At 41.2% G+C, this 27861-nt stretch overlaps 2 protein-coding genes across 3 annotated transcripts in view; one reads left to right on the top strand and one right to left on the bottom strand.

Moving 5' to 3' along the window:
- Positions 1–10374, top strand: part of SLC28A3 (solute carrier family 28 member 3) — a 65795-nt gene extending 55421 nt beyond the window's left edge. For both annotated transcript variants that reach the window (XM_005582042.4, XM_045373038.2), the window contains 4 exons: positions 3999–4080; positions 4821–4919; positions 5501–5621; positions 6780–10374. In XM_005582042.4, coding sequence (XP_005582099.3) covers positions 3999–4080; positions 4821–4919; positions 5501–5621; positions 6780–6906 — 429 coding nt within the window. In that variant the 3' untranslated portion in view covers positions 6907–10374. The remainder of the gene's footprint in view (positions 1–3998; positions 4081–4820; positions 4920–5500; positions 5622–6779) is intronic.
- Positions 1–27861, bottom strand: part of RMI1 (RecQ mediated genome instability 1) — a 640651-nt gene that overhangs the window by 331318 nt on the left and 281472 nt on the right. The gene's annotated exons all lie outside the window — the stretch shown is intronic.

Below are 27861 nucleotides of genomic sequence, written 5' to 3'. Positions count from 1 at the left end.
TTTGAACTTAATGGATTCTGTGAGCTCTGAGAAACCGTCTAAAAGTAACATCATGCTTGGACATCCTTGAGAGAGAGTGTAGCATCATTACTGCTCTCCACGTGGATCAGGGAGAGAAAAGACTCAGTCTGTGATCTGAAAGCCTTGAGACAAGCACCATAATTACATCAGGACTTCAGGTCAGTAGCCTGCAAGGAGACATTCACATCTGTCTGGGCTTTGGTGGGATGAGGAACTCAGGTGAGGTCATGTTTGTAGTTGAGTTTGCAACTTTCTCCCCCGGACAACAGAATTGTCACTCATGGAAACTCTTAAGGAAATGGTTAACATTCCTGAGCATCCCTAGTACTCATTGAAACAATCCATTTGGAATTAATGTTCCAGGCATGTACTTGGTTTAAAAACGAAAGGGGAGGAAAAGTAGCCTGCCTAAGGTTCTGAGTCTGCTCACCCACAAACAACACTACCATCCTTCCCGGCCTCCCAAAGAACAAGCCTGCAGATTGACTCCCACATAGCACACCAATGTAAAAGCCCACTCCGGGGGGAGCACTGATTTATATTTTACAGCTAGGGCATTTTGACCCACACCTCTGACATGAGCGGGGGCTCTGCAGATTTCCCTGTTCTCGCATGTTCATTCTTCAACTAACCTCCCAGTAAAGCTTGGCCAATTATTCTCATTGTTTAGATGCCACCAAAACCAGTTTGTTTCCCTGCCAAAAGTAAACAATAGGCTAAATTAAGTGAAATGTTTTCTATCCCCAGTTGCCAGTTGCCAGGAAAGAATCGTTTTGTTAATGAGCAGGCCGGGCTCTGTGTTCTGGCAGCACGAAGCAGTTGTGTGGAAAGGTTATTACGAGGGTAGTGACAGAACAGTAGAGCTGATTGAGTTTAGGGGTGAGCCCAACCAAAGGCAGGCACAGAGAGAACATTTGGAAACAGAGCTCAGTGGCCTCCGCTATTGTTGAGTCACGATGGGAAAGGCATTTTGCTTCTCCAAATTTCTGATTTGCAATCAACAAAATGCAGATGAGTTTCAGCAATTTTTGCTCACAACCTAGAAGTGGAGGAGGGCATCCCAACAGTCTCCTCGAAGAGGTGCCACAGAACAGAACGTATTATGTGGGTCCGTGAGGCAAAACACCAGTGATATCCACTGAATTATGCCCATGCTGACCTCCATCTGAGATAAGAGGAATACTACCCCCATGCCCCAGGATGAGCCCTTTATTCCATCACTTTCTCTTTCCTAAAGACAATACTATGTCTGTTTTTATTCATTTGTTTACATGTAACACATACCGTAGTATAAAATTCAAAAGGTCCAAAAAAAGATAAAGGAAAAAGTAAGGCAACCTTCTTCTTTCTCTGGAGCTCTTCTCCCTGTAACATATACTCACTGTTTTTAACCTTGTCCTTTGCACTTAATAACGTGTCTCAGGTACCTTTCCATATCAGCGCCTGTGACATAGTATTCTATTGTATTGCACACCATAATTCATCTTAACTAGTCCCATTCTGATAAGCAGTTATCTGTTTTTTCACTATCAGAGATAGTGCTATAATGACCATCCTGTATGTATGGCATCCTGTGCAGACACAAGGAGAGCTGTAAGGTGTGTTATTAATATTTTCCTAGTACGGTGCATCTCTTTTCATCACATCATCTTGCACATTTGTGGGCAAAGTCAGCGTGGAATTATCCCAGCCTCCTTTTCCTTTTCTAAAACCCATCGTGGCCACATCTGTGTGTCCCCTTCCCACTTATCCCAGGAAAGGGGAAAGAGGAGTTTCAAGCCCCTTATCTTTCTCCCCACAATCTCTTAATAAGCATGCCTGGTTTTGAAGCCAGCTGAACTAAATGAAAAGCACTAGAAAAAAGTGGGGAACAAGGACAGCTTTTCCAGGAACGGTGGACTGCATACCTACTTGAAATGTTTTTTTTTCCTGCTGGCTATATGCACGCTGATGGAAAATATCAACAAAGGAGAGTTCTCAGAAACCATGAGAGAGAAGAGGGGCCTTGGAATCAACAAAAATCTTACCATGGCCACTTGAGTCTTGAATGAGTGTAGAATTGCTCGGTTTATTCTTTGAACAAAATCATAGAGTTTTGAGGATATTGGAAAATTATTGCTTTAGTCACGTGGGTACCTTTGTCAGACTGGGTATGCCTCTGGGGAACAATAGAGTAGATGGGATCTTCTGAGCCTCAGTTTGAATCAGTCCTCAAACTGAGAAAAAATTGGCCTAAGCAGTATCTCTTGAGTCACAGGGCCACACCCATGCTTTCATGAATTCATCTTCCATCCTCTGACTGCCCCGTGAAAAGGATGTTCCTTCTCCTACTTCCAGCTGGGCGTCCTGACATTCCCAAGGAGTGGTCAGAGCTGCAGTACACACACCATGGCCCGACTATCAGGAAGCTCCTGTGATAGCTAAAAATTTCCTTTTGATTAACATAATTATTTTTAAATTATATCCTTTCCACTGAATTATAACTTAAATACCAAATTAAGGACTCAGTTTTGATGTCACCTATGTAACCACAACCATATTCAACATACAGAGTATCTCTATCACACCTTTAAAAAAAAAGTTTTCCTCATGGCCATTTGTAGTCAACAACTCCACTCCCATCCCCACCCAAAGACCTAGTCCCAGGCAACCAATATCCATTCTTTCACTGTAAATTATTTTTGCATATTCTAGGATTTATTATTATTATTATTGTTATTGAGATGGAGTCTCACTCTGTCGCCCAGGCTATAGTGCACTGGTGCAATCTCAGCTCACTGCAACCTCTGCCTCCTGGGTTCAAGCAATTCTCCTGGCTCAGCCTCCCAAGTAGCTGGGATTACAGGCACACACCATCATGCCTGGCTTATTTATTTATTTATTTATTTATTTATTTATTTTTAGTAGAGGCAGAGTTTCACCATGTTGGCCAGGATGGTCTTGAACTCCTGACCTCAAATGATCTACCCACATCAACCTCCCAAAGTGCTGGGATTACAGGCGTGAGCCACTGCACCCGGCCCTAGAATTTCATATACATGTGCTCACTTAGCTTTCATGTTCTTGGATGTATTTCCTTTTTATTGCAAAGCAGCATTTCATTTTATGGGTATCCACAATTGTTTATCCATTTGCCTACTGAATGACATTAAAGTTGTTGCCAGCATGAGGCTATTTAATAAAGCTGCCATAAGTATTTATGTACAATCTTTTTGTGGTGAGTGTTTTTGTTTCTCCTAGAAAAATTGCTGGGTCATTCAGGCAGCGCATGTTAAGAAGAAACTTCCATACTGTTTCACAAACAGACTGTGTCATTTTACATTCCCACCAGCAATATCTAAGAGATCTAGTCACTTCATATCCTTGTCAACACTTTGTATTGTCAGTTTTTTTACTTTAGTGGAAGTATAGTAGTATCTCATTGTGGCTTTATTTTGCATTTCCCCGGTGATCAATGATGTTGAACATCTTTTCATGTACTTTTTGGTTATTTGCAGAGCTTTTGTGAAGTATCCAAATCTCTATTCATTTTTCCTTGGCTGTTTATCATCTTATTAACAGTTCTTTATATAGTCTGAACACGTCCTTTGTCAAGTAAATGTAATGTGAATATTTTCTGGGACCAATTTTGTATCTCCAGCTACTAGTCCTGACCCTGGCACACTGTAGCAGATGGCCAGGTCATATGGAATATTAGAAGGCATTATTGACCAGAAAGCAGCATTTGTAGAAGCCAAGGCTACCAATTGTAAGCCTTTTGTAGAGAGTCACTGAGTCCACACAGTCCCCTTCCATTTTCCCACAAAATTCAAGTGGAGATGGTAAAAGGGGTCTAGGAAGTAATGGGCATTTGATACCATGGACTGTGCATTTATTTGTCAATATTGAATTTATGGTCAAAATGAAGCCCAGTCGGATGTCAGATTTATTAAGCCAGATCAGACTGTGTATACATATGTGTTTATGCTTGCTTACAGATTCGTTCTGAGACAATCGCCACTTACGCTCTCTGTGGTTTTGCCAATATCGGGTCCCTAGGAATTGTGATCGGCGGACTCAGTAAGTGAAAAGAACATTCTTCAACAACACAGATGTGACATAGACATACTTGGATCTCCATTTTGCTCTGTAATGTTATTCATGTCAGGAGAAGAAAAGGGCCTTTTCAACAGTCATGAGTCCTCTGGGGTCCATTTTTTTTTTTTTTTATCTCTACTCTGCAATATAGTTTTCCCATGCACATCCAAGCTGACCTCAGGAAGAATTTTCTCAAACATACAGGTGCTTCTCCCAGCCCAGGGGTGACCTGTAGGCTTCACCTTGCATGCCGACGCCAATAGATTTATGATGGGCACCTGGAGAAGGATTCTGAGAGCCGTCGGAAGTCCAGTGGGAGAAGGCTGTGATTTCTTAGTGGTGTCTGCCATGGGCATAGAAGTAGATGGTGACAGTTGAGTTACACATCATCTCCTTAGTCATCCCTCCTGCCACTCATTTGCCTTGCCATGCCCTCAATGAACAGCCCTTTGGATGAAACATAGGAGGTGTTTCTTCTGTGGAGAATGAAAGCCTTTGAGCCTTTTGGCAAACAAGCCTCTTCCCTTCTTCCCACAGCAGAGAATTTCTCTGTATGTGGAGTTTATTACGAGGTTCTTGAATCTTGAATTTCCAAGTTAAGTTAAAGAAAAAAAAAAAAAAGCCAGCTGACCTGAGCCCAGCCCCAGAACAATGTTCAGAGGCTAAGGGTTTTAATCAATACTTCAACATTGATCTCACATCCCTCCTTCCATGTTTCCCAGCATCCATGGCCCCTTCCAGAAAGCGTGACATCGCCTCGGGAGCAGTGAGAGCTCTGATCGCGGGGACCGTGGCCTGCTTCATGACAGCCTGCATCGCAGGTACTACACTCTGTCCTTTGTGTCCTGGTGCCCACAGGATGAATGGCAGCTTTCAGGACAGGCAGTGCCTCCAGCTTGCACGTGCAGCACACACCGCCACAGAAAGCTGAGAGTCAGAGCTGCTCTTCGGCATATTGTAAAGTTAAAGGTGTGCGGTGTGGTGGAGAAGCTAAGAACAGAATGAGGGTTCAGTGACTTCCTTAATTAATAAAATAAATGGGGCCAGGTGCAGTGGCTCGCACCTGTAATCCCAGCACATTGGGAGACCAAGGTGGGTGGGTCACCTGATGTCAGGAGTTTGAGTCCAGCCTGACCAACATGGTGAAACCGCCTCTCTACTAAAAATACAAAAAACAGCTGGGCGTGCACCTGTAATCACAGCTACTTGGGAGGCTGAAGCACTTGAATCGCTTGAACCCGGGAAGCGGAGGTTGCAGTGAGTTGAGATCATGCCACTGCACTCTAGCCTGGGCAAAAGAGCAAGACTCTGTCTCAAAATAAATAAATAAATATACAAATACATAAATAAAACTAAAAAATAAACAAATAATAAAATAAATGGGACTCTGTTCTGCTTCTAGGCATACTCTCCAGCACTCCTGTGGACATCAACTGCCATCACGTTTTAGAGAATGCCTTCACCTCCAGTTTCCCTGGAAACACAACCAAGGTGATATCTTGTTGCCAAAGTCTGTTGAACAGGTATTGTATTCTTGATTATAATTTCTTTATACTCCATTATTAATAATCAAATCAGACCTAAATACCCCATCCACTTAATTTTATAACTTTATGACTCTATTTAAAAGTGGCCGGGCGCGGTGGCTGACGCCTGTAATCCCAGCACTTTGGGAGGCTGAGGCAGGCGGATCACGAGGTCTGGAGTTCGAGACCATCCTGGCCAACATGGTGAAACCCCGTCTCTACTAAACATACAAAAAATTAGCCGGGCGTGGTGGTGGGCGCCTGTAGTCCCAGCTACTCGGGAGGCTGAGGTAGGAGAATCGCTTGAACCCGGGAGGCGGAGGTTGCAGTGGGCCCAGATCATGCCACTGCACTCCAACCTGGCAACAGAGCAAGACTCCATCTCAAAAAAAAAAAAAAAAAAAGTAAGAACTTATGCAGTGATTCCAACCACCTTTCACTTTGACTTTCCTCAGATAAGACCAGCAACTATAACACTAGCTAGTGCTACTCAAGCGTTTAATATGCACCCAGCTGTGTGTTAGGCACTTTGTATGAATTAGCTCACTTAAACTTTGCAACCACTATGTACGTTGGGAACTATCTCTCTCTCTCTCTTTTTTTTTTTTTTTTTTTTTTTTGCATTCCTTAAAATTAAGGCTTAGGGAAGCTATGCCTACTCCAGCAAAATTAGCACAAGCACAAGTGAGATACAAAATTCAGGTCTATCTGCCTGCTAAGCTTATGCCCTTAACTGCCGCCTTCTGCTGGCTCCCCTTCAAGGGGATCCAGACTGTCCAGACAACATGATGATCGTCTATGGTGAACAAGAAACCACCAGTGACCCATGGCAGCCACCCCTACCCCGTACAGTTTCTGTTTGCAAAATCAATGTTCCCACCCAAGATGCCATCCTTAATGTGCAAGTGTTTTATAACGATTGATTCTATCCTATCTTTGCTTGTTATGGAGGAAACAGGGAAAGTTCTTGAGGACACCCAGAATTTAGGAGCCAAAATGAATTCCCCAGTGCCTCTGTCCTTTAATCCACCCTAACCAGAATGTGGGCGAGAAAATCAGCTTCCTGCCCTGAACTATTTTTAATGTCACTGTCTGCTCACCTACTGTTTCTGCCATCTATGGCTCATCTAACTGTTTGTTTCCACTTTCTACCAGCACTGTTGCCAAGGGTCCTGGTGAAGTCTTCCCAGGAGGAAACCACAGCCTGTATTCTTTGAAGGGCTGCTGCACATTGTTGAATCCATCAACATTTAACTGCAGTTGGATCCCTAATATATTTTGAGGTCAGCCACTTCTCCAGTGGAACTCTTAAGTACAGATGCTGAATTTTCTACTTTGGAAAGAAAAAAAAAAAAAAAACTACTGCCCACAGATTGATACTTCCATCATGGAATCAGCTTTAATGGCAAGAAATGAAGAAAAACAAGAGTGGACCTTCAGAGCTACAACATCTTCCTCCTCCCCTCCCCTCCCCACCAGCCCCTTTCCCACGGAGAACTTCTGTGATGTCCCAAAGTGAGGTGGTGTGGTTTCCAGTCTCAAAGGTATTTTCTGACTTTAATGTTTCCAAGGCATTTCACCAGAATACAGCTATAAATGGCAGCTCCCAACAACTGGGCTCTGACTCACCCACACCCACTTAGTGTCCACTAAGTAGTTCAGGGTGACTCAGTTTAACCACATCTCAGATGAGGTCACTCTGCATACACCTTGGCTTACCTGAAATAGCCTGAACTTGAATCTCACATAAGGGGAAACTAGTCATCAATCACCAACTCATTGACTACCCTCAGGAAGTCCTGCAGAAATCAAGAGTCCTTGAGGAGAACACGTGGACCATACCAAAACCAGGGTTTAAATCCATTCTGCTTAAGAGTTCTATCAGTCAGTTTAAGCATAAGTTATGCTGCACTAGCAAACAACCCTAAAAACCTCAGTGGCTTACAGATTTATTTTTCACTCACATGTTTGTAACGATCCATGTTGGTTGTAATGCATATTGCTTCAGGACCCAGTCTAAAGGAGCAGCCTCTAAGCGGGGGCATTTTGGTCTTAAGAGGGAAAAGAAAGGTGGGAACCACGTGATGGCTCTTTCATCTTCCGCTAGGAAATGATACCCTTTATTTCCATGACATTCCATTAGCCAAGACAAGTCCTGTGACAGGCACGATGTCAGTCACCACAGTTAAATTATTCTGTCAGAGGGAGGGATAGTGAATATTTTGCAGAAGTAATATGATACACCACAAGGGTAGATGACATCCTTGTCTCCCTTCAAGGAGCCATCCTGTTGTAGGCCATAATGGTAGGCCTATTCATGTGCACATTTGGTAATGTATTCCTGGTGACAAAGCAGTTACTCTTCAGTCAAAAGCCGTGTAAGAAGCAGTTGAGGAAAAAAAGTCCTGGTTGAGCTCTGAAAACCTTGCGTTGATAATTTCACTGACCAGGAAGGCATCAGTATCAAACTTGAAGAATGGGTGTCAGTGTCTAAGAAGAAAATTCCAGAGACAACGGTGGTGTGCTCTTTAATGAAATGCCCGTCACCACTGCTCTTAATAGCATAAAGACCACATGCTGTGAGAAAACACAAACGTCAATTACCAAGTCAAGAAACAGACACTGAATGTGAAAAAGGTTTTGAAATACCTTAAGTAATTTATTTTGTTTCTATTTTTCCTTCTGTTTGTGTACAAGAGTAACTTAAAAGAAAAATCTATGTGTAAATAGTTGTGGTTTTTTGTGTGTTTTGTTTTTTGTGGTGGTGAAGGAGGAGCCTAAATGTCCAGAGGACTGTTTATCCCTGAAGTGTGATATACTAAAATATTTATCATTATTTGTATCAATTTTCCTTGGAGTTCAATGTGCCCTTGCAGTCTTCAGACTTAATTTTAGGAAAATATATTTGCATGTTTTCCCCCCATTCTCAATGTTTGGTGTCCTAGTTGATCATACCCTACAGAATGTTATGTATATGTATTATACCATTCCTCTGTGGACATGCGTTTACTTTGTTTACAGTTTGGGGGTTTTCTTTTTCCTACTTTGGACAGTGCATGTACATTTACTTTGCATGCTGGTGCTTTTTTTTCTATAGCAATGGTGTCTGATAGACATATGCAAGTTACATGTAATTTAAGATCTCGTAGCCACACTAAACAACAGGTAAAATTAATTTTAATATATTTAACCCAATACATTGGAGATATTATTTCAGTGAGATATTTTTCATTCTTATCAAACTAAGTCTCAGTCTGGTTTGTATATCTCAGTTGAGACACTAAAGTTTTACTGATAATACTTAATCCATGTTTAGATTTCATAATATCTAAATTTGCAAAGTAAATTTACATACCCATGTTGGTTTAAATGTGCTTAAAAGTTTTCCAATAACTGAAATGACTAGCAGTTTAAAATTTAAAATTTTGTTACTCGATTACTCCATATTTCAAGTATTAGTGGCTACCATATTGGTCAGAGCAGTTTCATAGGATGATTTCCTAGATTTGAAGTGTGTGTATATTTCTGGTATTATAAGATGTCAGATTAGTTTTTGGAGAAATATCTTAATTTTTACCTGCTTTGATGTGACCTTTCTGATGTGTTTTTTCATCTACCTCTGTGTATATGTGTGACATTCCTTTATAAATGCAATATGTTCACACAGGTCCTACGCTGATTCCTTATTAATACTGTGCATCCTTGAACTGAGAAAGTGGGTATTATTCCTGAGCTATATTATGGAGGATAGTAAAGGCCAAGGACCAGCAAAATGAGCTGGTTAAGCCTCTTGAGCTTGTTTTAAGCCTCTTGAGCTTATTGCCTCCAGAAACCTCACCAATACCCTGTGAAAGTTATAGGTGGCCCTTCTCCCAGTAAAACAACCTAATGGAGGTTTTTGGTGCATGGTGATTTTTTTTTCTTTTTTTGAGACGGAGTCTCGCTCTGTCGCCCGGGCTGGAGTGCAGTGGCCGGATCTCAGCTCACTGCGAGCTCCGCCTCCCAGATTCACGCCATTCTCCTGCCTCAGCCTCCCGAGTAACTGGGACTACAGGCGCCCGCCACCGCGCCAGGCTAATTTTTTGTATTTTTAGTAGAGACGGGGTTTCACCGTGTTATCCAGGATGGTCTCTATCTTCTGACCTCGTGATCCGCCCTCCTCCGCCTCCCAAAGTGCTGGGATTACAGGCGTGAGCCCCCGCGCCCGGCCGGTGCATGGTGATGCTTTTGTTTCCCTTTAGCAGACATAGAAGTGGAAGGCTGCTTGTTTTCCCCAGTTTCTCCTTCACCCACATACGTATAGTAGGCAAAGACGGCGTGCCTACGTTTTTCAGCTGTTCGAGCCCACTCACTGCTGACAGATTGTTGCTCTTGGTCTGTGCTCCCCGACCTTGCTTCAAGCCAGAGCTGCAACATCTCCTTGGGAGAACTTCCTACTTTATCCAGTCCACCCATGAACTCCAAAGCCCCTAGCCTCCTGTGTGTCTTCCCACTGGTAATCTTCCCTAACCTGAAAGCCCCTTTTGTATACAGTATTATGGTTCCAGATATCAGTGTTTCCTCGTTTCAATGAAGATGGAAGTTTACTTTACTGCTGCTTATTCTCCATGTTGTTCTCTATTGGTTTGCAAAAAAGGGGAGGGGGCAGAAATGATATTTCTCTTCGCAATCCAGAAACTGGTTATAAACAAATTTTCTGACCCTGGAGAGGCCTTTGGGTCTCAGCCAAAAATAGATTGGAGTCATGGGATATGGAACATTGATTTTTTTTTTCTCCCCATTGGTAAAGTCAACATATCCCAGCAGTTAGGTCTAAGTGACAGTCTCTGTAACTATGCAGATTACTAACAGGCATTCATTTTGCAAATGTTCCCACTTGATTACTTTCATATTTCTGTAGTTTAATTAGGCTGGTAGGGCACTGCGAAGAGCTTAAGACGTGCACTTGTCCAATGAGACTGATTTCCAGTTACAGAACAATTCCAAAAATCAAGTATGCTTATAAAGAAGGTATTATAAGCCAACAAGGACACAGTGTGCCAGGAAGGATTAAGCTGCCCTGACTGTACTGGAGTGGGGCAAGGGGAGCCAATCATTCACATTCTAAACAGGCAGGAGCGCAGGACTCAATAACTGTCTCTGGTACAGGTACACCATGTGGTGCTAATGAACCATATGGTCCTAAGAAAGGCTGCTTTTTACAGCCTGTTACTTAATTTTGTTTTAAGCTCAAGCAGGAAGAAAAGCATAGACTTCTCTTTTTCTGGCACTAAAAACTACACAACCTTGTTATAATGATGATATTTTCCTTTATATCACAAAGGCAATGTGACTGCCCATTGGTTATAGAATGAGTAGTTTCAACCTGGTTATTAGTGGGCTACTTTGCATTTTCATTCCAGGAAACTCTGGAGATTAAACAGTGAACCTACATCAAGTTAGCCCTTCCTAACCATTATGCATTTTGCAAAATGGAAGGACAGTGGCTGGTATTAGGAAGATAGCCTATAGCCACAGAACAGAGAAAAGTACTCAAATGACAACCTTTAAATTTAGTCCTCTGGCCACTGACAACCAACAACTTTGCCATGAGAAACTAGAATTAGGAAAAAACTGAAGTCTTACAAGCCATATTAACATGTAAGAATTAAAGCCTACCTCTTCCAAGTACTGGCCATACTTCCAATAATATTCATAAAATAAGAGGATAGGAAAACCTTAGGTCATTCAGAAATGCTTCATCTCTCCTTCCACCTTCTGGTCATGCAGAACTGGCAAACCCACAGATCACTATGGACAAGAACAGAGTTGGGGCAGTATTCCTTGGTCTAAACTAAATCCTTACAACTGCAGGGTGCCTATCTCATTCCATGATGATTTGTCCATATGTCTAACCTCTAGAATACTAGTTCTTATGTCTCTTCAGTACCTAGTACCTGGCATTCAGTAGACATTCAGTAAATATTTGTTTAACAAACGAATGAGTGAATGAATGAGGACTACAAAATAGCTAACCTTCACACAAGCAAGAACAGTTGACTGTCTAACTTATAGAATCTCATTAAAAATGCATACTTGTCGTAAACATTGCAAACTGAGAGACTGAAAATCTTCCTCTCATCTTAATCTCATTTCCTATAGTTGGTCACAGTTAATATTTTGATGTCCCTGTGAATTTTTCTCTCTATATGATAAACAATACAGTAAGTTATAATATCAGAATGGAGTGGATGAATATTCTTTCTAGCCCAATGCCTGAATCACTTTCACATTTCCCAGTTCCTCTTAGCAAAATCAGGTAAATAATTTTGCTTGTGTTATAACATCAACTGTGTTGTACAATGATTAGCAAACAAAGTTCAGGAGATTGGCCTTCTTGATCATGTGCAATGCAAGCCTATAGTTTAGTAGTGTTGACTATGTTGAAGCTAAATGGAATTATTAGAAGTATCCCAATACCCAACATAAATAAATGCAAAAATAAGGGTAGCTGGATTCTCTCTGTGTATATGAGCAATTGTTCTGCTATCATATTTGGAAAAGCGCTTCTAGGAAACAGAGAACAAGCTGGTTGCCACTTCTAGCAGGTATGGAAATGTGATTCAGCAGCCAAAAGCCCAGCTCTGGAGCCGGACTGCCAGGTCTCAAATCTTGGTCCCACCAGTCACTAGATCCATTACCTTGGAAATTTATGTAACCACTCTGTCTCAGTTTCCCCATGTGTAAAATGCAAATAAATATACTTCTCCCTCATATTTTTGTGAGGATTAAATATATTTGCATGTAAAACACGTAAAAGAATACCCCACAGAGAAAGGCTATAAGATACATTCTTTTTATTCATTGAGATACAATTTATGTATGTAAATGCACAGATTTTATGTAAACAGTTTGATGCATCTTGACAAATGTGTACACTCACATAACAATCACCCCAGTCAAATGTAGCTCATTGACTTTCTCAGAAAGTTCCCTAGTATCCCAAACTCACCCCTATCCCTCCAGGCAAGCCTGATTACTTTTCTTTCCCCTATAGATTAGAAAGAATTTCATATAGATGGAATTATACAACGCATGTTCTTTTGTTCCTTGTTTTTCTCACCCAACATAATGTATACGTTTTATCCAGTAGGTCGTTCTATCTTTATTGCTAAGTAGTAGTTCACTGTAGACCACAATTTTAGACCACAATATCCATTCTACTCTTGATGGACATTTAGGTTGCTTTTAGTTTTTGCAGAATATTTGTTTTTGAAGAACTTTTATTTTCCACACATTTGTTAGGTGTTTCAGAATATTTTATGCTCTGGAAATATGAATTAGGATGTGCAGGTGTGATTTACCCACATGGTAGTTTGTTTCCTATGTCCCTTTCTCTCCCTCCTAATCTTCAGAGCCTCTTTACTTATCTGCTGTTCTTCACAGGGATTGAGAAAATTGTTGGCTTCAGGCCACAAAATGGGAGACCAGTGATGAGTCTCAAAAGGGAATAACAGGGCAACCAGAGCACCATGAGGTCATTGGTGGTTGAATAGGATTTGATTAGCCGGGCCCTGTGCCACATAACAGCCCGTTGCTGCATTTTGAGAAGAATCACTTGGCTTTTCTTAGACTCCAATAAAAGCAAGAGTTACATTCACATTTGACTTCATACGTTTAAAGTACAGGAACGTGAATGAAAACATAAGAAAAAAATGTGAAAAACACTTGGAAGTTTGAAAGTAGTCCAATAAAGCCTGACGTATGTGAGCGTTGCGCGCTGCTCGCTCTGAAACCGATTTTGCCTCAAGCAGCGTGCAAGTTACAGAAGCGTCTGTGGGCTGAAAATTTTGTTATTCAGTGGCTACAATAAATGTAATCCCATTTATGGAAAAGGCTGGCCGGTTCTTGAAAGCACTTGTGCGAAACAAAGACCCTAATTCTCATTAGAATTCACCCATCAAAACTCAATCCCGCAGCCCGTTCTGACAAGGACATCTAGAGTTGAGGATTATTTGCTGTCTTTAACCGTCCATTTATCAGTGTCCGGCCCGGGAAAATAGTTTATCCAGAAAGCGAGGGTCTCCGCCGCTACTTAAACCAAATGGAACCAAACAGAAGGAAACAATTTGTTCTCGGGGACTCGGGAGAGTCCTCCGTCGCAGTCTGATTTGACTACTCTGTTTCCTTAGCAACAGACGAGGCGTCCTCGAACCAGCGAGACGTGCGGAACATGATGTGCTCGCAGGAGGCTGCAGCTGGACGCTCAGGAACGCTGTTTTGTTTTGTTTCTCAAAAGCTACTGAAGTATTCAGAAAGAATCCAATCAAAATTGCATTTAAAATGGGTGGAGGAGTTGCTTTTTTTTGGCCTTTCAGATGACATGAGGATGAAATTAATTTCTGAAATGCGTTCTCCTTCCTCTTACCAGCAATACCAGGAATATGCTTGAGGGAAATTTTAATCAGATTAAAGGTTTTTACCTGTGCCTCTGCTGAGGTGTATGAGCACAACAGCGGCCAGAACTGAATAGCAAGGAAACGCTCAGATCCGGATAGTCTCCCCAGCAACTGGCTGGGAGTCTGCATGGGCCTGAGAGGACAAAGGCAGAGATTTGGAATCTGGAGGTGACTCCGTAATATCCTGTGTTGTCCCGCGAACTAGATTAGTAGAGGCACTCAGGAAGGCATTTTATCTCTTCCTCTTTTTATAATAGCTTTTGCAAAATGCTTCATTGCAAACGTAATCATATTTTTGTAGAAAAATTCATAATCTTAAGAAGAAAATCAGAACTTTACCCATGTCCCATTACAAAAAATATGTCGAGTGCTAATAATCCATGATGTATCGCCATTCGATGTCTGTGTGTGTGTGCGCGCGTGTATGTGTAACACTTTTTAAAAGAGATCACACTGTTGTGATTTATTTTGAGGAAGCTTTTCCCCTCTCCCCCTTAATATGTCAAGAACATTTTCCCACATTAAATATTCTTTTACATCATCATTTTAAAATAACTGAAGGGCAGTCCATTATATGAGGTACCATAATTTAACTTATCCCCTATGATTGGCCATCATGGATATTTCCTATATTTTATGATTATTAACAAACGGGCAATAAATGTAGTCAAATATTTGCACAAATTCATGACTAGTGATTTTTTTTTCTTGCAAAACACAAAAAGTACAGAGACACATAGAGATTTGTCTGCCAACAGCATGTTTCATACCTTGTGCCAGGCCTCTGGACAAAACCAAATAATCAGTCATGGAATAGATAACATATTTCCAATATAAAGTCAGTCTACTTCTAGTAATCAAAAGCTCAGATTCTGCTAGCAAGGAAGAAAGTCATTGACGCTGTACACAACAAAGACATCCAGTGATATCTGTCCACTTAAATCAAATCCAATAAAAAGAAGGTAGTTGAAACAAGTCAGCAAGCCTGGGCTTATGTGTGATTTCATACACTCACCACTGACAACCTCTTTGTATTAGTAACAACCTTTGGCAAATGACATACCAGGTTATCTTCACTGGATTAAAGATGAATTTTCTAGTTTAAGTGTTGGAACTATAAACAGTTTATGTCTTCAGTGGACTTTTACACTGACAACACAGATACATCGGGTATGAATAAGACAAAAGTAAGTTTGCCCAACCATCCTTGCCCTGAGTCCAGGAAGAAAAGAGAAGTCCCAGCCCTCAGAGAATCAAAAATTATGGTACCAGTACAGTTGGATACAAGGCTGACAGCTGGGGAGGGGTGAGCACTGTGTTGATCTCTGAGGAACTGGGTTTGTTTACCCAGTCAGAGGATAGCCAGCAATTTCACCAGCAAAAGCAGAATCCAGAACTGTGTGTCCTACACCATCAGCTTACCCACAGGGGCAACCACAGATTCTCCTTTGTGGGGAGGAGGGTAAACTCGCTATACTCATGGTTCACAGACAGCAGCATACTCTATACATGGTTCTGTTCCTTGCTCTTTTCTTTTTTAATTTTTTTTTTTTTTTTTTTGCTTAACGTATCCGAGGGCTTTTTCCAAATCACTACATAGAAACTTTCTTCATTCTTTTGTATACATCACATGCCTCTATTATAATTCATTTAATAGTCTTCTATTTATTTAGCGTCCCATATTTTACAAAACAACAACAACAACAACAACAACAAAATGCTGCACTTTATACCCTCTACCTATGTCGCTTCCCACAGGTGTGACTATACGAGAATATTGCACGAGAGTGAAGTAGGCAAAATTTTCTCCTATAAGGGAGAAATTGCTAGAAATGGAACTTCTGAAACTTAGTGCGTGTACATTTGTAATTTTGAAATAGATTGTCCTCCATGAAGATTTGACTAATTGATATTTCCACCAACCATACACAGTGCAGTATTTAACTCAACTTTTAGTTTATAAAATGCGAAGGAAATGGTACCCCAGTGTTGTTTTAATTTACATTTCTCTTGTTTAATAAGGTTGGGCATCTTTTTGTATGTTTAAGAGCCATTTGCATGTCCTCTTCTTTGAACAGTCTATTGCTACCCTTATTCATTTCTGCATTGGTAAGGTTGTCTTTTCCTCAGACATTAATAGGTGCTATTTATCTGTTAGGAAGCACAACACTTTATCTGTGGCATGAATTGCACATATTTTCTCCATATCGCCATCTGTACTTTTACTTTTTTGTGGTTTTTTTTTTTGCCATGAAGAAGTTTCCACATGTAAAGTAAATTTATATACTTAGGCCAGGAGCAGTGGCTTACACCTGTAATCCTAGCACTTTGGGAGGCAGAGGTGGGAGGATCGCTTGAGCCCAGGAGTTTGAGACCATCCATCTCTACAAAAAAAATAGCCAGGTGTGGTGGCATGCGCCTATAGTGCCAGCTACTCAGGAGGCTGAGATGGGAGGATGGCTAGAGCCTGGGAGGTGGAGGTTGCAGTGAGCCATGACCCCACCACTGCACTCTAGCCTGGGAGACACAGCAAGACTCTGACTCAAACAAAAAAAATTCCATACTTAAATATATCAATCTCTTTTATTATGGCTTCTAGAGTTGGTGTCATAGGAAAGCCATCCCCACTCTAAAGTCATAAAGAAATTTTCTCATCTTTTCTAGTAGAACTTTTGTGGCTTCACTTGTATTTGTCTTTGATTCATTTGGGATTTGTCCTCCTAAATGGTGTGAGATATGGCTTCAGATTTTTTTTTTTTTTTTTTACATTTTTTCCTAGATGGTTGTCCCAATATCACTTATTGAATACTGGTACAGCTGGCCTCAGTATCCATAGATTATGCATCCTTGGATCCAACCTTGAATAGAAAATGTAGCTAGGCCTGCAATGGTTATGTCTGTACTGAACATGTACAGACTTTTTTTCTTGTCATTGTTCCCTAAATGATACACTACAACAACTATTTACATAGCATTTACATTGTATTAGGTATTATAAGTAATCTAGAGATGATTTACAGGAGGATGTGCCTACATTACATGCAAATACTATCCCATTTTATGGCATCCTAGGGTTTTGGTATCTGAGGGGATCCTGGAACCAATCCCCCAGGAATACCAAGGGATGACTGTCATCCCTTTTATCATAAAGTCCCCTGTATTGGGATTATGCGGACTTTCTGCTCTGTTCTATTGGTCTGTCTGTTTGCTCCAGTGAACATTAACTGTTTGATCTTTAAAATGAAGATTATAATATCTGCCTCAGAGAACTAGCCTTAAGAATTAAATGAGGCCAGGCATGGCAGCTCACGCCTGTAATCCCAGGACTTTGGGAGGCCAAGGCGGACAGATCACTGAGGTCGGGAGTTCAAGACCAGCCTGACCAACATGGAGAAACCCCATCTCTACTAAAAATACAAAAGTTAGCCAGCCGTGGTGGCGCATGCCTGTAATCCCAGCTATTCAGGAGGCTGAAGCAGGAGAATCGCTTAAACCCAGGAGGCAGAGGTTGTGGTGAGCTGAGATCGTGCCATTGCACTCCAGCCTGGGCAAAAAGAGCAAAACTCCGTCTCCAAAAAAAAAAAAAAAAGAAAGAGAAAGAAAGAAAGAAAGAATGAGAGAGAGAGAGAGAGAGAGAGAGAGAGAGAGAGAAAGAAAGAAAGAAAGAAAGAAAGAAAGAAAGAAAGAAAGAAAGAAAGAAAGAAAGAAAGAAAGAAAGAGAAAGAAAGAAAGAAAGAATTAAATGAATGTGTAATGTTTGGCCCATAGAAGAGTTCAATAAGTTTCTGCAATGACAACAAAAAGGAGGAAATTTTTGCCTACTTCACTCTCGTACAAAGAAATGCAGATACCCAGAGTGTTCACAGATAATCATGGTTCAAAGATTAGCCTTTTCATTCCACTCTGAACTAAAGGCTCCTTTACATAAACTAAAGGCAGAAAATGATTTTATCAATGATCTCCATAATAGGTTTGAGGTGGTTTTAGTGAGTTTTTCACTAACCTACTTTGAAATGAAATTCCTAGGGCCATTAATCCCCTGAAATTTGTTTGCCAAAGCAAATTACCAGACAAGACTGGGTTTGAATCCTGGTTTAGCCACTCATCTCTGAGATTCTGCTTCCTTATTATCAAAAGAGGGATAATTATATCTCCTATTCTGACAAATATTGAGATAATAATATAAGTAGCTAGTACTGTGCTTGTCATATAGTATATGTTCAGCAAATGTAGCTTTAACAAATTTTTGTTATCATTATCATGTTCTTTGTTGTAATCATTAAAGATTATGGCTTTGGGTGGATGAAGACAAAAGGAGGGTAATAAACACTAAAACGAAAGGAAGGAAGGAAGGAAGGAAGGAAGGAAGGAAGGAAGGAAGGAAGGAAGGAAGGAAGGAAGGAAGGAAGGGAGGGAGGGAGGGAGGGAGGGAGGGAGGGAGGGAGGGAGGGAGGGAGGGAGGGAGGGAAAGAAAGAAAAATCAGAATATTAAAATCAAAGCTACTTCCAAAACTAAGGTGTATTGATAGAAGGATAGATGAATATACAACAACGATAAACAATAAGTGATAAGTCAGGTAAAATGTTAATGACAGAATCTAAATTTACACTATAAATTGCCTTCAAATTTGCTGTATGTTTGAAATTTGTTACGGTAAAATATTAGGAAAAATTAAAGGCTTCCATTGCTTACTCCCTCTAGTCCTAATTTCGTCATAACCCCCAAAACGCCTAAAGGTAAAGGATGATTGATTTTCCTTGAATCTTGATATTTCATATAGAGTGGAGAACTTGTCATTTGCCTCCTCGCCAATTTTTCAAGCTGTCTTTGTGAATGTGATTCATTCCCTTCCCCTAAGATTCATACTTCTTATTTCCTGCTGGTCCAACTGACAGCTCCAATTTACGCACACCTGCCATCAATATACTAATGTCCCAGAATCTCCCCTCCCTCCTGTTTCTCTCAAGCCACCAACTCCCAGAGTCCAAACAGCTTCGTACCCAGGAAACCGCGGAGTGGAAGTTAGGGTTTAGAATTGAAAGCCCCGTTTCCAAGACATTTGGAAAGCGAAAGTCAACTGCAGTTTTCTCCTGTTGCTATGACACAGGTGACCGTAGAGTCGCTAGCCTGGAAACTGACAGACAGGGATCAGGATGCACTGGTTGCCATGGTGAGGAGGAAACTAAGGATGTTTTCTCCATGCCCATTGGTGCCTGGCATATCAGGTGACCAGAGCTGCCAGAAAGTGCTAAAAGCCCCTCATCAAATCATTAACCTGTAAGTTCACATTCAATTGTGTGCAATGGGTCTGCAGGCCCAGCTTCATGAGAGATTGTTGGGGGAGAACAGAAATGCCGGACATTTCAGCATCCTAGACAAATAAAGTATCTAAACCAAACCCTGTATTTTTTAATGACTTGTTCATATTCTTTTGTCAAAGGAAGGTTTACTCCTTTGAAATGTTGTTCAACTTTGGGCAATCAGCATCCGCTAGTTCAATATTTGTCAAAATGCTGTTCCCAAGCCATCTGTTGAATCAGAATATCTGGGGGGTGGAGCCCAGGCATCTGCAGTTTTAACTACATTCCTAGGCTAACTGATGTGTGACAAGTACTGCTCTAGTCTAGCTATCTAACTTTAAAATCTCCGAGCAAAATAACTCTAGTCAGTAGCACCCAAACTTTTCATTGCCCCATATCTTTTGTCATGTCCCTCCATCCCCAAGGCACCTCAAGAGTCCCATTCTTTGAGAGGTGTTTGTCTGCCAAACAAAATGTGTATACTGAAGAGATCGGCCAGGCACGGTGGCTCATGCCTGTAATCCCAGCACTTTGGGAGGCCAAGGCAGGCAGATCACCCAAGGTCAGGAGTTCAAGACCAGCCTGACTAACATGGAGAAACCCCGTCTCTACTAAAAATACAAAATTAGCCAGGTGTGATGGCACATGCCTGTAATCCCAGCTACTTGGTAGGCTGAGGCAGGAGAATCGCTTGAACCCAGGAGGCAAAGGTTGCAGTGAGCCGAGATCACGCCATTGCACTCCAGTCTGGGCAACAAGAGTGAAACTCTGTCTCGAAAGAAAGAAAGAAAGGAAAGAAAGGAAAGAAAGGAAAGAAAGGAAAGAAAGGAAAGAAAGGAAAGAAAGGAAAGAAAGGAAGAAAGGAAGAAAGGAAGAAAGGAAGAAAGGAAGAAAGAAAGAAAGAAAGAAAGAAAGAAAGAAAGAAAGAAAGAAAGAAAGAAAGAAAGAAATCATTTTCCCCATTTTTAAATCGAAGACTTACGTAACTGCCAGCCTGATTGGATGAGAGAGGCAGTATTAAGATATTATATTGACAAAAATTTACTTCAAACCAAGGAAAGTTTATCTTCCTCTGCAGATTCAGCTCAGGTGTATGTATACTGCTCATTAGAGTTTCAGAGCTAAAGAAAGCAGCTCAAGCTCACTGCCACTGTCTTTTTGGAGACCAAGTGATCTGGGAATCTCAAATTGTGATCTACAAAAACTGTTCAATAACTCCATTGCATCAGAGAGCCTGTTCTGAGATTCTGCAGACTCACGTAAAACAGAAGCAGTAACAGGATCCATCCTCCTCCTAAGGAATTTAAACTCATTTATTCATTCATTTACTTATAACCACCCTTCCCCCAGTGTGGACAGAATTTAAAGTGATTTGCAAAGATCCATAAAATAATCTGAATTACCAATTGATATAGCACAGCCTGCAACTTGTCTCCTAATAGCCCATCTCCATTTCCTCTGCAGTATTGAGACTGCTCGTTTTCAGCCAAAATACATGGTTGACCATCTTTCCCAGCTGTTCTCATAGCTAGGTGTACTCAGGTGACTAAGGTCTGGTCAATGGGATGTAAATGTCAGTTGCATGTGCAACTTCTAGACAGCATCCCTTAAAAGGAGGATTAATTGTGACCCTCTTCTCTCCCATTCTCCTTCCTACTGGCTGGATGATGGACATGATAACTGGAGCCACAGCAGCCCATCTTGTACCATGAGTTGAAAGCTGGGTGTTGAGGATGGCAGTGCAACACGTAAGAGGTCTGGGTTCCTAATAATCCTGGAGCTGCCATTCTAAACTTGGACCCCTACTCAGAATCTTACCCGAGAGAAAAAGAAACTTCTCTCTTATTTAAGCTACTGGTATTTTGCGTTTTCCATTCCCCACAGCCAAGCTTAATCCTCACTGCTAATGCAAGTGAGATAAAAAAAGAAAATGGCAACACATAAAAGAATAAGCAATAAACAACACAAGAATATATACCATAAAAACCATATATATTTGCTATTAATGAGTTGCAAATTTAGATGCGAACTTTCCAGAGGTTGACATGGCTGTAAAACTTTTTAAGAACACAGCTCTTGGGATCATATGCTTATTTTTTAAATTTCTCAAAAGAAATACTACTGTTTCTGATGTTAAAAACAAATAAATTTATTCTGAATCTTTATAAAGAGGGCATCTATCATTTGCTGTAATTAACAACAACTGAAACTACTTCCTTATATTAGAAACAACGTGTTTCATGATGTTCTTTAGCACAGGTCAGGAGAATCAAAGTGTAGATGATTTGAAATTGCCCCGTGTAGTTGTCCATGTGCTACGCTAAATTGAATGCTTGCTTGCTTCATCCCTTGCAAACACTAGCTAGGCAGTGACTTTCAGAGGTAACTGGTGGGAGGATAAGAAAGTGACTACAGAAGCCAAATTGTTATAGAATCAACCCACATCCGTGTTGTCTACCACCAGCTCCAGCACCAGCATCACCAATGAGAAAAGGATAGAATAGCCATGTCCTCCCTTGCACAAAGGGTACCCCATTCAACCTTTCCATTTTTGGCTTATTTTCTCCTTTAATACATTCAATGTTACTTATGTTTAAATTTTCTAGGTTATTTTAAATGTATTAAAAGCCACGTAGGCTAGGCACGGTGGCTCATGCCTGTAATCCCAGCACTTTGAGAGGCCGAGGCGAGCAGATCACCTGAGGCTGGGAGTTCGAGACCAGTCTGGCTAACATGGTGAAACCTCTTCTCCACTAAAAATAAAATAATTAGCTGGGCATGGTGGTGGGCGCCTGTAATCCCAGCAACTCAGGAGGCTGAGGCAGGAGAATTGCTTGAACCCAGAAGGTGGAGGTTGGAGTGAGCTGAGATCCTGCGACTGCACTCCAGCCTAGGCAAGAGAGTGAGACTCTGTCTTAAAAAAAATAAATGAATAAAAATAAAAGCATGTGTCTTTGCATGCACATGCATGTAGTAGGAGAAGAAACTCAATGTGTGATATTTTACTTCTGCTCTCTGCATATTTCTAAATATAAAATACAGATAGATATGAACAAAACTCAGATACATAAGGCATAGGAAACAAAAAATATAAATATTTAACTTAGGAGTCATGCACCTCAACTGTGAATACAAAGTGGCAAACATTGGCAATTTATGTCTCATAAAGGAAACCAGAATGGATTCCAACCCAGAGGCAGTGACAGGCATCCCTGAAGCCACGGGATACATTTTCAGCAAATTTAAGCACTTAAGTGAGACACTTGCTGATATAGATCCTCATATTTGCTCCATCGATTCTAGAGCATTTCAAGCAGGACCCTACCACAAAGATTCGCTGGTTAAACCTGGGTCTCTTTCTTGCCTTAACCTGTTGGTGGGATGATTCATGAACACACTGTGTGGGGAATGAGTGGGGAACTTGTACCACCTATGGCAGACAATTACACACTTTGCATCCAACATGGTTCCTTTATAACTTATGACTAGGTTTTGCTAACATATTCTTTCCTATAACCCAACACTGGCTTTGAGAAAAGAAGTCTATGCCAATTTTTGTTTGTTTTTTACCTTGAGCATTACTTATTTTCATGATGCAAATACTGGACTTACACTGGTGAAGTAGAGGGATGCGTGGATATCTTCAGGATAGCCAGTCATTCTGAATAATTCTAGTCTCACCCAAACAGAACACAAAATGAAGTCCTCTTTATCCCCCAGTAAGAATGCCTGAGCATCTTTTCTCATCTTTAATCTAAATTAACTGTTCAATTCACCTGGGCAGCCACAGGCTAAAATCTCAGAAGTTTATCACACTGGTTTAGTTACTATCTCCCTTACTATTAAAAGCCACCTTTTAATTTACATACTGAATGCACACCCAAGTTATTTTTCCTACAAATGGAATCTCTAATTAGGATCAACTTCATTTGAAACTGGGCAGCAAATGGGAAAATGAGAGTGTTAGAGAACATCATTAATAGCAACTGCAAATAACCTTTTAATCAATTTTGAATATTTCCCTCTGAGGACTCACTCTTCCATTTATGAAACAGAAAATTTTGGCCTGCCATTAACAATCATCTCAGCAGCATGCACAACAATAGTAATAACAGGCATTTTAAAAGTTAACCAACACGTGGATAGATATTTTTCATCACGAAAGGCTTTCATTTGCATTTTTATCTCCTTCGATCTTATACCTGCCTTGTGTGTGTAGTAAAGTGTTTTTACTTGATTTCGCAGACAAAGGGCAAAGGGGTTAAGAGTGTGTCAGGTTACTTAGGTTTGGGTCTCAGTTCTACTGTTTATCATCTGCGCGGCTTTGGACAAGTTACTCAGTGTCTCTGAACCTCAGTAAACTTATAAAATGAAGACAAAAATGTCTACACAGCCAGATGCTGTGAAATGCAGTCACACTAGTAAAATGCTCCATTAGCGGAGGATGGGTTCAGTGCTCTTCCCAGGGATGAGCAGTTTAATCTGCAGAACCAGGAAGAGCCTGGGATCCAGATCTGGGGCTTGCCTGAAGCGAGAATCGATTTCAGAGCAGAACAAAGATTGACATTTCCAACACTTAACCTTTTTCCGTTTCTGCTGTCCCATCAGCTACGTGAGCGCTCTTAAGAATAAAAGGAATATGGACACTCCTTTGGGACGGGGTGCAATGCAAATATTTTATGATCAATCTATAAATAGATTGATTATTTATAGAAGAATCTATAAATAATGAATAGAACCCACAGAATTGTGCTGTCAGTTCAGAAGCCTGGAAATGATTGTCACAGATTGCTTTTGCAGCTTGGGCACAGCGGAAAGCAGCCTGGCCACTTAGGGAACGAGGCCTAATGCTGAAGTCCAGAGCTGGCCACAAGGTGGCAGGATGTCACCAGCGAGCACGATCAAGCCCAAACTTCCTGGCGCAACCTCCTTGTTCCCACCCAGGCTAGGGTACTGATTGACACCTGAAGCTCAAGATGACAACCTGAAATATTCCAATCAATATCAGCCCGAAATCTAATGCCAAAAATCCCACAAATGCCATTTTTTTTGCCTAATTGCTCAGCTCTTAGACAAGACAGCAAAACAGGCACATCATCCTCCACATACAAAAAGAAACTTCAAGGTGACCGTGAACTTATTCTGATATAAATGACTAATTCTTTTTTTATGAATTCCAATTTTCAAATGCACTAAAAAAAGTGAGAAGCTTTAGGTGTCGGAAACAACCCTCCAGAATTCCTGGAGCTCTCCTATTATAATGTTTTCTTATAAAGATGAATATATCCGGCCAGGCAGTGGTTCATGCCTATAATCTCAGCACTTTGGGAGGCCAAGACAGCAGGATCACTTGAGCCCAGGAGTTCGAGACCAGCCTGGGCAACACAGTGAGACCTCGTCTCTACAAAAAATAAAAAAAATAGCCGGGCATAGTGGCATGTGCCTATAGTCCTAGTGACTCAGGAGGCTGGGGAAGGAGGATCACTTGAGCCTAGGAGGTTGAGGCTGCAGTGAGCCATGATCTCACCACTGCTTTCCAGCCTGCGTGACACAGTGAGACCTTGTCTTAAAAAAAATGACTATATATTCAAAAAATAGTCAAATCTAAATTATTTCTATATCACTCAAATGCCACCAACCATTTTCAAAACCTGAATTTTCCCACCAACCTATTTCTGAGCTATCTTCTCTCTTTTCCTCTCCACAAAAGTGAATGCTTAAGGATGATACAATTTAAATAACAGCCTAACTTTAAACAAGGTTTTCTATAGACTTGTATTGTTTTAGAATCAGACAATAACTGGGAGATTATCTATGTTAATGCTCTCATTTTCTTAAGAAAGAAACTGGTGTTGCCAGAGGTTAATAAATTTGCCAAATATGACACAGCAAGTTAGGTCAGAACTGAGACCCAAACTTTGATCATCTCTCAAGACACTTTGGACTAACTATGACCATTTATTTAACTGTGCCTGGAAAGTCACTACTTTCCTTTAGCCTATGGAACAGCAAGCCAGTAACAAGGAAGAAAATACCAGTTCAGTATTTTGCTCCGTAATTCCAGCAGTTCAACTTGGACTCTGTACTAGAAGCCATGATTAGGACAAACACTATATGAGGAGCATCAAGATGAATACAAATAGTGAAGCCCTAAAAATCAAATAAAATCCCTAACAGCTCACAACCATTCAAACGGGATAGAAGTGAGGAAAATGCAAGCAGAAGAAAGAAGATGGCTCTCCAGGGATGCTGGAGACCCTGAGCCCTCTCTTACAAGGTGTGACTGTAAAGTAATGTGACTGATTTTAAAAGAAACACAACCAGAGCTTCCACATCTAAGTGAGCCCTGTGTCCTCTGGCGCAGTCACTTGGGGAGCTGCATTTTTGTGGCAAGGATGTTGCAGCAGCTCAGATATTAACTCTTGTTTGAGAATTGTCTTCAGTGTCCTCTTTAGCACGTTCTTCTAAATGTTGATCACGCACACAAATCTTGGTCGTGCGAGGGTGGAGTTTTTTCTAGAAAACCTCTGGTGTCAACTCTTGGAAAAAGGTGACTGGTCTAGGTAGATCATCATATTTTGGGATAAATCTGAGTTGCATGTATTCAATAGTAACTGGGTTCATTTTCCCTTGGGGCTTAAACATTGGACAGTGTGGTTCATCTAGAGAAAAAGATTCAGCCACATGGAGTCAGTCAAGGAAAAACCTTAAGGAGCGTGAACGAATCTGTGTATTATTGACTTCAAAGCAAGGCCTCTTAATTCTAGTTCTTAATCATTTTGTGTCTGTTGATAAGTTACTCTTACGTCTCTCAACTCACATCTAAGCTCTTCTAAAGGAAAGGTCAATTTTTAGATCAAATCGTATGAAATTACTGCTATTTGACCATATTTAATGTACAAAAATCACATCATTCAAGGTAATCAATTTAACAGCTTAATAGCTTAGCAGAGGCCAGGTGCGGTGGCTCATGCCTGTAATCCCAGCACTTTGGGAGGCCAAGGCAAGTGGACCACGAGGTCAGTAGTTCGAGACCAGCCTGGCCACCATGGTGAAACCCTGTCTCTACTAAAAATAAAAAAAAAAATTAGCCAGGCATGGTGGCAGGTGCCTGTAATCCCAGCTACTCGGGAGGCTGAGGCAGGAGAATCGCTTGAATCTGGGAGGCAGAGGTTGCAGTGAGCCAAGATTGCGCCATTGCCCTCCAACCTGGGCAACAGGAATGAAACTGTCTCAAAAAAAAAAAAAAAAAAAATCTTAGTAGAGTGGTAAAAAGGAGTTTAAACGTGTTAGCTAACATCACCCTGCTGAGATGGACAATACTGAATATCGATATTGAGATCCTAGAGCATGTGGTGCTAAACAGCCTCACAAGAGCCGAACATCAGTTTTCTCTCTTAATAGTCCTATTTTTTATGCATTTAGGTTTTCCTCACCATCTAATTTAAACTGCACATCTTGAGGGTATAAAATATTCAGTCAAACACACCCACAAACAGCCTTTCACAATCAGGGCTATTCTGTAAAAACCATCCGTCTTACCCTAAGCAATGATGGTAATGTGATTACCTACATATTGGAAAGCAGGTTTGCCAGTTTGGTCCCTCTAGGTCCTGGGACTCAGCCAGACAGGCCAGCTGATCTGAGTTGTGCTTAAGCAATTTCACTAAGGAACAGAGTGTACCCTCTGCCTTTTCACCTCCCTCCCGCAGGGCAGATGTGACCTCGCCGATCACAGTTGAAGTTACTGTGCAGTGAGCCTTCTTTCCCCCTCTGGTTCTTCTCTTTGCTTTTCATTTCTTCATTATCATGCATTTATCATCAAAACGTGATCAGAGAAGCCCCTGGCCAGTTCTACCCCTTCCCCCCTCGCTACACACCAGGGTGGACATTCATTTGAATATTCAAATTCATCCTCCAGTCTCTCTAATCTGCCTGGGAGAAAGGACTCATTGGTTAGAGCATAGAACTTTCTGGTTATTATTTCAGCATACAAATGTCATTTAATGTTCGGGTGGGTCTGCAAAAACTGTGTGCCATTTATTTAACTCACTTGATACTCTTCTCAATGAAGAAAATACATCACTGATAAAACCTGGCCCCATGGGGCTTACCCAGTGATCAGCAGAGCTATCAAGACCCCGCGTAGAAGAGGCGCGCTCCGTGCTTCCCACCCAGGACTCAGCATCGGCCCGGGCAGAAAACCTGTGCCTCCCTCCCAATCCCCTCCCTCACTCCATTTCAGCAATCATCGCCAGTGGGAAGTCACTCTGCACATTCAATTACATTGTGACGAATCTTAAATTGTTCACCTGCGCCTCAAAATGAAAAAAAGTGGGACTACAAGGCTGTGGAATTATGGTCTCTGCTGGGGTCTTCCTAGTAAGTCCTAGGCCTCGCAGGAGGTGTTCGCACGTCTTTTGTTAGCAGCTGGGCTGACCTCGCCTCAAGGCTCCTTTTCATTATTGCTGCCTGGAAAGGTATTTCTTGTTTTGGGG

The sequence above is a fragment of the Macaca fascicularis genome, chromosome 15 (assembly GCF_037993035.2).
Source record: "Macaca fascicularis isolate 582-1 chromosome 15, T2T-MFA8v1.1".
Classification (NCBI taxonomy): Eukaryota; Metazoa; Chordata; class Mammalia; order Primates; family Cercopithecidae; genus Macaca; species Macaca fascicularis.
This window is presented reverse-complemented; position numbering and strand designations above follow the sequence as displayed.